Raw genomic sequence first — 12,321 nt, 5'->3', positions numbered from 1 at the left:
CCTATTTACTGGAGAGGGATTTACACACCATTAAGTGACAGAAAGAAAGCAAGCTTAGAAAAATCAGAAAGGCTTACTCTATCCAAATGATGATTTTTTTAGATTCCCCCTGCTTCAGAGTTCCAAAATCAGTCATTCTTGGTACTTCCAATCTTTTGTCTCTCATTAAGATTTCATAGGACTCATCCAGATCGACTTCATTAGAGTGAGATTGTCTGTAAGAAGAGTATTAGCTAGCAATTTTGATAGACTTCAGCACAAATTTAGGAAACAGTATACCAACACAGTCACAGTATTTAGGAAGAATCAGGTAAGACGGTTCATCTTTTTCTCAGCTACTTATATTTCCAAGGCAATTCGATTACCTTCACTAACTTAAATAACAACTTAAAAACGAGACTTTGTCATCAGCACAATAAACCATAAAACCCCAACACTTTGGATAAAAGACTAAAATGATTAAGAAGCTTGTTAATCTGTGTTAAAGAGCTGTATCGCATGGTGACCAAAGATGTCATGGGTATCTTTGGGAGCTGATCCAAGATGCAATGAAAGAGACCTGATTAGCACTGGAGCTTAAAAGATAAAGTGACAAGACTGGATGTACCAAGCACTTGTGTTCTTACTGATACAATCTCAAAGCAGGAACCTGAGAAGAAACTTTTAAAAGCTGAAAAACAAAAAGCACCCTTAAAACTCCTATTACACATCCTATTGATGAAAAATGACTGTGAAAACTAAAAAAAATGCTCTTCTGTACTTGAGACAGTGACTAGAACTCCAAGCCTCTCAGTGTCAGCTACCTGTAGAAACCATTTGAAAAAGTGGTTTCCATTCTACAATTAAGAAAATATTCAGTTAAAATTGCATGGAAATATTTTAATAATCTCTTTAGTATTTACACATCTTAAGTATCTTAAAATTAGTTATCTAATAAAGTAGAAAATGACAGCAGCTGTTCTTTATCAGCTGCCTTAATTTCCTAACCAAGCCCACTAGATGTCTCCCAGCACAGCTGAAGTCAACTCAATTTTTTGATATGGTAGGAAATACACTAAAAAAAGTGAGACATGAACTTTAAGGCCTGTTTTTGTAACATGGCTTCAATAATAACATTCTGTATAAAATTAATCACTAAAAATAGGTCCAACTGAAAAAATAAGTAAACAAAGCAAGTGAACGAATTGTACTAAATTGTACTGTTGTGCGAAGTGATGTAAACTCAAGTTTCATCTAGCTACAATTTCAGTCTATTGTATCTGTTACCTCCAATGAAAAACAGCTTATTTCATTCTTCACAGTTCCTCTGAACATAAATGTAGTGCCATTAACTATATTTCTTAGAGATGGCATAAGGCAAGTTCTCCCAAAGACAGTATTTGAAATGTACCCGAAGGCCCTTTTTGATCTCCTTTGGACTTTCTAATAACTCAACAGTTTATACTTTGACCTGCAGAATCAGACTCAGTAATCCTAGCTCTGCTAGCACTAAGCCTCCTGTGAAATAATACAAATACAGCCCAGAAGTATATAAAGAGGGCTATTATCTGTAAATTCTGTACACTCAGTGCTTAAGTCTGACAATGTCACTCAAGTTGAACTCCACATCCTTTTTGCAGAACTGCTATGGCCTATTTTACATTTGGGTAGTTATTTATTTCACAAAATTTTGCTTCTTCACCATTCTGTGTATCATCTACTTTTTCCAACCTTTTCTGCAACATATACCATCTAAAATGCCTGCAAAACTTCTCAGTTTGATATTTATGAGCAAAATTAATCTCTACTATTAATATCATTAAATCCCTGTTTAGGATAGATATCTGAAGAATCACTACAATTTCAGTAAAATTGATTAAAAACCCATCCATTTTACATCAGTTTTGCTGAGAATAGTTTTCAAACAGTAAAGTCTTCACTAAAAGAACATAGATTAGAAGTAAGGCAAGAATGTGAGCTTGGCATTTTTCTACAAAAAACAAGCGAAATTCCTTCCTTGCCTAGTCATAGCCCAGCACTCACCTGCTAATAGTTTTGCTTATCTAGTAAGCACAGATAGTCCCACCTTACAGAAAGGAAGAACAAGCAAGGACCAAGTCACATCACACACTGATTTTACAAATGATCAATCAAAATTACTAGTCAACTAGTGAAGAATTGACAGTATTTCTTATTTACAACACAACAAAACGTAAGCTGCAACAATTCATTTTTAGTTAAGTAGAAAGAATCAAAGAATATTACCCATTCTGGCTGACTGGCACCAGGCAAAGAGCTCTCCAAATATAACACGACTGACTGCTCTCCACCACGACCGTGTTCACTAGATCATGTCTACAAGGTGAATAGCCATTGGGAAGTTTCAGTGAATCCAAAGTGAAAAATATACTCTCATCTACAGTACCACTTCTTCCCCAGATCCTGGAAATGCGAACCTGTAACAGTTGGTTATCCAGTATTACTTGGTATTAAGCTAACACACTACCATTACATAGTTTCACCCTGCAGAAGTCATTCTAGCATTAACAGAGCTGAATTCTGAAGTTTCAGTTGTTCATGGGAAATAAACATACATCTCTAAGCTAGAATCACCCTGCTTGTACTTAGATTTGGCAGTTTAAAGAAACACAAGTACTTCAGGTAAGTGTTAGGTTCCACTTAAGTGCATACTACATTATATACATTTGATTTAATCATGTCCTGTGAGTCACCAACTTATCTAATTTATACTTCAATACTTACACTCCCAACAAAATTTTTCCTTTATTTGACATGCAAATATTATTCAATCTATGCAGGTAAGGCAAATACAACATAGCACAAACCTAATACAGGTATTCCTAGAGATAACAAATTATTTTCATTAAAATAAAGGGCAATGGTTGTTTTTAAACCAACGCAGATAAAATAATAAATTCCACACTCATTAATTCATGAAAAGAATTTGAAAATCTACACATCCTAATTACAACCAGTAAACACCCAATAGTAAGCATATCAATCCACAATCCAGTAAGTTAGTTACTCTTCCTGTTCTAACCAAAATGTATCTTCTTTTTGAAAGCTTTGGTATTTTGGAAACAATTCTAGAAAAGGATGAGTTGATATATTTAATCTTTTATTTAAACATGTGTAATAGAAGGTCTACCAATATTAGCAACTCAAAATCACCTTCAAAACATCACCTCACACAAGATGCCTCTCGCCAAAAAACAACAAGCAGAACATTTACCTTGTCTACTGGCTTGTATCTCAAAGGCTTTACAGCAACTGCTTCACTGTTCCATGTTGTTGGGTTAATAAAATATTTTGCTTGCACCCAGTCACCTTCATAAGGTGTGAAGCCTAAGGGAAACAGAACATATCTGAAGTTTAATTGCTACTGATGAAATCTGCATAACTACCATACAGAAGTTATATAAAATGCCCAGCCAGAACATGCATTATTCAGATCCACTGAGTTCAAATTTCCCTTTGCAGTTCTTCCCCCAGTAGGCTAAAACAAACTATGTAAAAAACACTTGTGCAGAGGTTCAACTACAGAAGAGATGCTTGCTTACATGTAAAAACTTACACATAGCCATGTAAGTGTAAGTTCAGTGAGAATGAACAGGTAGCTTTCTTCACCCAAATCCCTATGCTTGCTTCACTATGTATACTCTACTGGAACTTATTTAGGGTGCTGAGTGCAAGTTTATCAGAAGGTGTTTCTATCATACATACAAAAAAAAAAACCAAAGGAAGGGCAAACAAGAAATTCTCTACACACCTTCACAGACGTTTTCCATTGCAAAAAAAGTATTCTGATTAATATAGCCACCATCCTTAGAGAGAGAGGTAATATTGCCGATTAATATTTTCATATTTAGTTCAGAAGCCTCACAAGTAGAGGTGGAGCTTTCCCATGTATTCTGGACAGCATCTACCTATTAACACAAGCCAACATTCAAACAGCTGATTCTTAGAATTCCAAGTTAAACATATATTCCTACAAATAAATACCAGATTTTCAACTGTTTATGGAAGTTCAGCACCTCATCAGACAGCTCTACACTCACTGTACCTATTCATTTTTGTACATAGAAAACATGAGTAACAACAAGTAACTTCTCTTTTAAGAGTCCTCCTGTATGCTGCAACACTGGCAGCTTCTAAATTACATGTTGATTCGTCAAATCTTTCTCATGCTTCCCTTAGTTTAGGTCTACTTAAGACTTTTCTTCATATAGACAAGAGGATGCCCTCACCCAGCAAACAGATTGTACACAACTGGAACTAGAACATTACCATTTCAGAAAGCAGAACGATGCTCTTTATAAACACTCTATGTGTTTCAGACTGCCCCTTAGTCATTCTTCAATAATGAGATTTAAAAAAACCTGAAGAGATACTTTTTACAGACTTTCCATATCACCCCAAATGCAAGTTTGCTTGCTTAAAGAGCCCTCTGCAAACACAAAAATTTGTGTTGCAGAATTTGAGAGGCTAAACTGTATTAACCTCCAAAAGAAGGTCTGACAGGATTTACAGAGAAAACTGGGACTAGCATTTATTTTCACAGCTTACCCTCAAGGCCTTCAAGCCACCTGATGTTCTATCCTCTTCAACAGTGGCAGTAACTTCCTGCCCAATGGTCAGCAGCATATTTTTTGTAACAGCATCCCTGGTGAAAATGATCATGTCATCTATCATCCCATAATCATGGCAAAATCTAGTCACTACTCCTTGCACAGTTTTTAATTCTTTATCACCTGTAATAAGAGGAAAAGTGTTGACACAAACAATTTATTTAAGTAACTCTGTAACAAGAAGTGAATGCTACCAAAAGTGCTATCCCTTCTTTCAAAAAGTCATTCTCTTATTCCACTAAGACACCAACAGCTGCCACAGTTGCCAACTAACTACTTAAACATTTAAGCCATTCTTTGGACACACTGCAGCACCTCAATGATTTTCTTACGACCAAAAACTAAACACAGTACTCAAGGTACCAGCCTCACCAGTGCCAAGTACAGGGGAATAATCACATGACTTCCAATACAATCCAGGATGATGTTGGTCATCTGGCCACACTGCTGGCTCATGTTCAGCTGGCTGTTGACCAATGCCCCCAGATGCTTTTCTACTGGGCAGTTTTCCAGCCACTCTTCCCCAAGTGTAGAGTATGCATGCAGTTGTTGTGACCCAAGAGCAGGATCCAGCACTCAGCCTCGTTAAACCTCATACAACTAGACTCAGCTCTTCAATCCAGCCTGTCCAGAATCCCTTGTAGGGCCTTCCCACCTTCAAGCAGATCAGCATTCCCTCCCAGCTTGGTGTAAACTGCAAAATTGAGGGTGCACTCAATCCCCTCATCCAGATCATTGATAAAGAGAACAGACCCCAATACTGAGCTCCAGTGGCACCACTTGTGACCAGTCAGCAACTGGTTTTCACTCCATTCACAAACTGTGCCTTGGGTCCCACCATCCATCCAATTATTTTAGCCAGTGAAGAGTAACTCTGTTCAAACCATGAGCAACCAATTTTCCCACTGTGTGCAACAGTGTCAAAAGATTTAGTAAAGTCTATGAACAGCCTTCCCCTGATCCACTAAACAGGTTCACCTTGTCATAGAAGATCAAATTGGTCTAGCAGTACCTGCCTTCCGTAAGTCTCTGCTGACTGGGCCTGATCACATGGTTGTCTTGTAGGTACTGTATGACAGCTCTCCAAGATAACCTGCTCCATAACCTTCCCTGGCACTGAGGTCAGACAGAGAAGTCTGTACTTCTCCAGTCTACCCGGACCTCTTTGGATAGCCAGAACTGCTGATAAATAATGGAAAGTGACTTGCTAAGTACTTCTGCCATCTTTCTCAGTACCCTGGGATGGACTGCATCTGGCCCCATGAACTTGGGTGTGTCTAAATGGCATAGTAGGTCACTAAACATTTTCCCTGGGATTATGGGGGTTTCACTCTCCTCCCTGTCCCCGTTTTCCAGATCAGAGTCCTGGGTACCCAGCAAACTATTAAAGACTGAGGTAAAGCAGGCATTAAGCCTTTTCCTCAATCTTTGTTATTACATTTCTCCCCTCATCCCATAAAAGGATGAAGATTCTCCTTAAACCTCCTTTGTTGATGTATTTATAAAAAAAATATTTAATTGTATTTTACAGCAGCAGACAGATTAGCTTCTAGTTGGGCTTTGGTTTTTCTCCACGCATAACCTCACACCATCCTTGTAGTCCTCCTGAGTCGCCTGCTCCTTCTTCCAAAGCTCCTAAACACTCTTTTACTGAGTTTCAGCCGAAGCTCTCCGTTCAGCCAGGCCAGGCCACTTCAGATGCAGAATCCAGCACTTGTATATACATATATATATATTTGTATATACATATATATATATGTATGTATGTATATATATATTCAAATACCTTGAAAAACTTGAGATTGAAAATACCTGCAAGCTAAGCAGCTTCTCCCAAAAGCTGTTTTCCAGAAAATTCCCAGCATCAATTTCATGGAGAATCTAATACAGTTCATATTGTCACATTAAGAAAGTAGGAAACGTAAAGAAACTATAATTCTTCACGTTCAGAGAGATGTGGTGTTGTTCCTCTGCAGAACTAGGCATTTCGAGTCTTTTTGATTAGAAGCTGGCTCCACTTACATAGCACACAAACATTATTCAACAGTACAGCAGTGCAACTTCAGACTTAAAACTATGGTAGTTAAAATTTCTAACATATTAGCTACACTCGCAATCAAGATTGTTACTACAGTAAGCAATTTTTCTTGTACTCTGTGTTAACAAACATAAGCCACACTTTTTGCTATACTGAATAATGCTACTAAAAGAAACTTGAACGTACACCATTTTGGAGTCTCAAAATAGTAAAACTACACTGTTAACTCCATTCCAGAGCCTAAGAAAGATGAAGACAGCAGTAGAAGCCCCAAAGCATTCGTCATCCACCACAGGTCTCCTCGTGCATCTTACTCCATACTCTAAGCAGCAACAGTACGGCGAAATAGTACTGCTAGATACACTCCCACATACTCTGTAGTCAAAAAGCCATCTTCTTTTCCTGATTTCATTAAGGAAATAGGCCTTCACGCAGCCACACTCGTGGAGGACGAAACCACCAACACCCTCAGGGCTCTGAAGCTACACACAAGCACTGCACCTGGCACAAGGGGCTCAGGAACCTACCTGAGTCGTCCCATCTCTCCTCTTCTCCTTCTTTGTCATCTGCACGCCTCCAGAAGTAGGAGAGCGCCTTAGAGAAGAGTCCAAGCATGGCGCAACAGCAACGACACTGCAGACACGCCCTTGGTGCCCTGTGTTACAGCCGCTCTTCAACCTCCTACGTCGCTGCTAGCCAAGCCTGCTCCCAGCTTCTGGTAATGCGAAAGAGGCGACGCCGTGCGTCACGGAGAGGCGTTGTTAGGAGCTGGTGGATTTTCTCTGTTGCCGGCGTGCAGGTTGTGGGGCCGGTACGGAGCGAATGAGAGCACGGCGTCGCCTGTACTCGCTGCGGGAGATGCGTGCTGGTGTGGCGTCGAGCGGCGGCTGCTCACTGTTTCCCTCCGCCTCAACTGCTTTTCGGCTTTTCCCGGGCGAGACGCGCGCCAGCTGTGGAGCTTCGTGCCCACAGCCTGGCCGTGAGGGAGCAGCTTTCTCGCTGGCCCGCCCCACCCTGCCCTGACCCTCTGTGAGGAGGTGGTCCTCTGAGGTGTCTCCGGCTGTGATGAGACGATATATGTGGACCGAGGCGTAGTGAACTCCGCAGCCCTGGTGGCCAGCGCGCTGTCACCACACGTGGCACAGGTCCCTCTCCTGATAGTAGTGGCCATAATGTATGAAAGGTTTCCCATGGTTCTGAAAGTGAGGGGTCCTGAGCAGGCAAACCCACAAGCAGGCTGCCATTTTACTTGGGCTGAGGAATCTCAGTACGCTTGTATGGCAGTGGGAATAAGTCTGACACGGAATCTAGCACAGTAAATGCAGTATGCACATGCAGATGGCATATTGTTAAATCGCTATTATCTCAGTAGCTGCCAGCTTCAAAATCATAGTGTAAACTAGAACATTGTAAACTTGGCTAACAGCAAAAATGTGGTGTTTTTGTTTGGTTTTGGTTTTTAAAATCGGTCTTAATACTATTAATGTATTCAGATCCACTGAGTTGTGAGCTGCTGTGGCTCTGAAGGAAATAAAATCTTCCTAACTGTTGCTTACTACTTGAATGGCTGATAATGTTGCAAATACTCTTCACACAATACAGTTTGAGTATCTTGTATAACCATTTAAAATTTTTGTTCAGCAAGTGGTGTTTAACAAAGCACGATTTTGTTGATGATCTCAGCATTCCAGTAATTTCAGTAGGAACTGCCACATAAGATTGGTGGAGGATATGATTTCAAGAAGTTGGGCAGAGCGGTACATACTTTTATGGGAAACTACTTTATGACTATCAGAGAAAGACAGTATAGTCTGTGATTAAATTGAGACTAGAGCAGCAGTTGTCTTCAGCAAACTTTTCTACTTATATGGTTACTACATTTAGGCAAAGGAGTACTTTGCAGATTGTTAACACTTTTATAGAGTTCTGTATAGTTTCTAGACCAGAAGAAATTCTGATTGCCAGTAATTACACACATGTTATAGTTTCTTGCTCTGAAGTAATTGAGGTGATGCTCCTGGGAGGAGAAATGTATGCAAGTTGTCTGTGGTCAGTGATAATTTTAGAAAAATGCCAAGGGAGTGACAGCCTCCACTTTTAGACACATTGATTTAAATCATCTTACCATTTTATTTTTCCTTAAGGGTCTTGTGGAGTGCTGGCAAAGAAACGTTAATGGGCAAAAATGTGAAAAGTGAAGAAATTGTTTTTCTGGAGGAGGGGAATGGTTACACACGCATAAATTCCTGTATGAAGATCTTGTAATATTATAATAGCCTTCCAGGCTGTGCTTCTAGGGAATCTTGCTGAAAAAATATGGCCTAGGCAGAAAAGATCAGTATTCAGTCTGGATGTCCTTTAAAACCCTAACATGATGTGTTATGAATAAAATTAGAAGTATTTTTTATTTTAATAGTATTAAATGGATAGTATATATACTGATCAAAGGTGTTTAAACTCTTCAGATAGAGGTTCATATGAAGGGCTAAAATCCAAAAAATGGTTATATTATACTAGGTGAGCAAGACATACCTTTGAAGCTACTTGACCTACATTTTGCTCTTGGTTTAGTACATGGCTCAAAACATGAGTTGGGAAATGAGGTTTGAGGAGTCAGTTCCAGATAAATAAAATGCTTCAAAGCATTTGAACAAGGAATACAGATAATGACCTAAAATAGTGTAATTAAATATTGTGTGAAAAAATATATAGGTAGTGTAGCTAATAAAAACCTGAGGAAGAAGAAGCGTTGATCAGCATAGTAAACAAAACTTTGTCCAGAGCTTCAGATGCCTTTTTGCATTTAGATTTGGGAACATCTAAGGCGTGAGCCTGAGTTCAGTGCTAGGCACACTGGTCCAGGAAAAGAAAGCACTTTTAACAAAATTGTAAAAGCCGTTTTTAAAAATTGTACAGAAGTAGCTCTATACAAGTTCATACACATTTTTGTCATATCATCCCTTGGCAGATCACTTATAATTGTCAATCTGTTTTATATCTTTTCTTCTTACTGGGGGGCATGCTTGCATGGTGCTGCCATGGCAAATGACCTAGTATCTGCTATAGCTGCTTCAGGCAGTCTGAACTTGTTTGGTGGTCATTTCAGTGGTAGAAGTAAGTAGTTCTTCATAGCCTTTCAAGATTTTATGTCATTTATCACCCCATGACATCTTTTGGACAAGCTTAGAGTAAAACCACTTAATTTGTGAATTTGTAAATATGGAAGTCTTTAATGTTCTCCTGACATTGTTATATTTCCCACAGTCTTTGTATAGAGTTCCAGTACACTCTTTAGAATTGGGAGGAATCTGTTTGTACTTCAGCTTTGTACTTCAGATAGCATCACAAGGTCTTGGCCTGTGAATTGGACTCTGACTATCAGGTCTTGTCTTGTGGTATACACAAAAACAACTCAAGACTTTTTGTGGAATCAGGAATGTGAAATGAAGGGCCCTTGAAAGTTTTTAGAGTAGAAACTGAAGTGTGAATTTTGCGGGTTTTGTTGTTGTGAATGCCAAATACAGAGGATACGGGAACTGTGTGGTACACAGTTTGTACAAAAAGCAAAAAGGCAAATACTGAGAAGGCACCACAGGGGAGGCAGAAGGAATTTCAGCATAATTGGAGAAAACGCTGTAGTGCCACACTTGAAAGGGAGAGCTTTCAGGTGCAATACTGGCTGAAGCACTTGGAATTGTGAATAAAAGTTTCTAGGGTTTGTTCAGTGTTTCAGTGCTTTGTTCAGTGCTGTAGGATTTAATAAATTCTTCTTACTAACAAAAGATTAGACAAAGTAAATACCTGAATATATAATCAGTTTTACACGAAATTTAAGCTTATCTCCATAAATTGGTGAAAAGGGATAAAATATGATTCTGTTTTATATCTATGGTAGTTTATATTAAACTGGTACCTAGCATTCACTGATAAAAAGATGTGAAGTGTTACCTATTCTACATTAAATCCTAGTCTTTGAAACATTACGGATAATGTGTTTGCATAGCATTTCTTCTGTGGACAGAGGAACACAAAGGCTTAATTACTTAAGGCCGTTTTGCTTGGCTACACATTTGCATTTTTTCTGCCTTTCATACACAGGCATATGTGTATGTCTAGCACTGTTTATGGTGTATTAATTTCCATGTTTCAGTCTGTTAAAACAACTGTAACATTTTAATATTTTTTCAATATTGGCCAACATTGTGAGAACAGCAGAATCTACAGTCTCGGCAAACCAAGAAGTAGTGCTGTTCTAAATTTTTCCTAGCATACTTTAAAGGTGATGCCCTTCAAAGTACTGAAGATTTAATTGTGTTTTGGTTACAAGAGTATTTAGTTTAGACAAAAGACCCTGTCATTGCTGTAGCTGTCAAGGTGCCAACATCTTCAAGATAAAAGCATTTTTTTTTTTTTCCCCACTGCTTAATAAGCAGGCGGTCTGGATCCAATGTACGCTGCCCACTCCGTGTCACTGCTGCCTGCTAGATTTAAAATATGTTTAGTCATCATGGTGTTCTGTAAGTATGAATGCAGCATGATCGAAGTGTACAGGGTTTGTCTGAACACTGTAGAAAACTAGGGTTTGTAGGAAAAGGTAATGAAAAGTTCTACAGTGAAGATAATTTTTTTTTATAGGTTTCTAACCTCTAACTTTCTAACCTCCCAATTTGTTGGGGTACTTGAATACTTGAATTTTTATCTGTGTTTTTTTTCTGTCAGGATACTGCATGATAAGTAGCTCTTGCTTTTTTGAAACAAAAACTAGATTGTTGAATACCATTATCATTGCCTGTTATAATAACTAAAGCTGATACACTGTGAGGAAGGTTTTAAGATGCCAAGTACGGAGTAGTAAATGAGAAAGAGGCTTGAAACTTTTTATATTTGTTGGTCTGATTGGGAAGCAGCGGTATGAGAATGTAGTACAGTCATTTTCTAGTGTGTTCTGTTAATTAAAATTCAGGAGGCATTTTCCTGTTCCCTTGGCTTAACTGAAGTTTTTGCTGTGCTTTTGTTCTCTATCTGAATAGATGTTGTTGAAAGCCAAAGTGTAAGGGAGAACTTTTCAAAGACAGCATGACTCACTGAACGGTGAGAATATCACAAAGTGTACAGGCAGCTGTGTTCACAAGACTGTTTTAAACTGACAGTTAACTTTTCAGTTGAAGGTAAGCATGAAGGTTTTTAATTGTTGAAAAATCTGCAGTAACTTAATTCTAATATAAGATACTCCTCAAGGTATTTGAACAGATTGGCAAGCAGTGAGATGAACAAAAAAAAAAGGGCTCAGTGAACAAGAGAAATGGTTGATACTGGGTAAATTAGAAACAGTTTGCTATGGCTGGACTTACTGGAAGTTCATTGCGCTTGTAGTGAAGTCTGTCATTTTAGATATCTCATAAAAAGTGTTAAAATCAAATGGAAGTTAGTATCTAAAAATGTTTAAATATCTTTTCAGTCTTACACTTAAAAAAAGAAAAAGGCAAAGCAGAAAAAAACAGAGCAGGGCTTTGCTTATAGGCTTATCATCAAACTCAACACCTTCAAAACGATTCTTAGATCTTGAAATAAAGGACTATTGAAGTATCATAGATATAAAAATTTCCATTTTGTTGATAATTATACTGTAGTATTATGAACTGTGGCTAGAGGATG

The 12,321-nt window shown here is 38.5% G+C and overlaps 1 protein-coding gene across 1 annotated transcript in view; it reads right to left on the bottom strand.

Moving 5' to 3' along the window:
- The window catches only part of MOV10L1 (Mov10 like RISC complex RNA helicase 1), a 30,247-nt gene extending 22,966 nt beyond the window's left edge, over window positions 1-7,281 (bottom strand). Inside the window, exons 1-6 of the mRNA XM_054399974.1 lie at window positions 7,194-7,281; window positions 4,567-4,751; window positions 3,770-3,926; window positions 3,233-3,345; window positions 2,245-2,435; window positions 78-215 (exon numbers count right to left, since the gene is read on the bottom strand). Of these exons, the coding sequence (XP_054255949.1) occupies window positions 78-215; window positions 2,245-2,435; window positions 3,233-3,345; window positions 3,770-3,926; window positions 4,567-4,751; window positions 7,194-7,281 (872 nt within the window). The remainder of the gene's footprint in view (window positions 1-77; window positions 216-2,244; window positions 2,436-3,232; window positions 3,346-3,769; window positions 3,927-4,566; window positions 4,752-7,193) is intronic.
- Window positions 7,282-12,321: the final 5,040 nt, after the last annotated feature.

The sequence above is a fragment of the Indicator indicator genome, chromosome 3 (assembly GCF_027791375.1).
Source record: "Indicator indicator isolate 239-I01 chromosome 3, UM_Iind_1.1, whole genome shotgun sequence".
Lineage (NCBI taxonomy): Eukaryota > Metazoa > Chordata > Aves > Piciformes > Indicatoridae > Indicator > Indicator indicator.
This window is presented reverse-complemented; position numbering and strand designations above follow the sequence as displayed.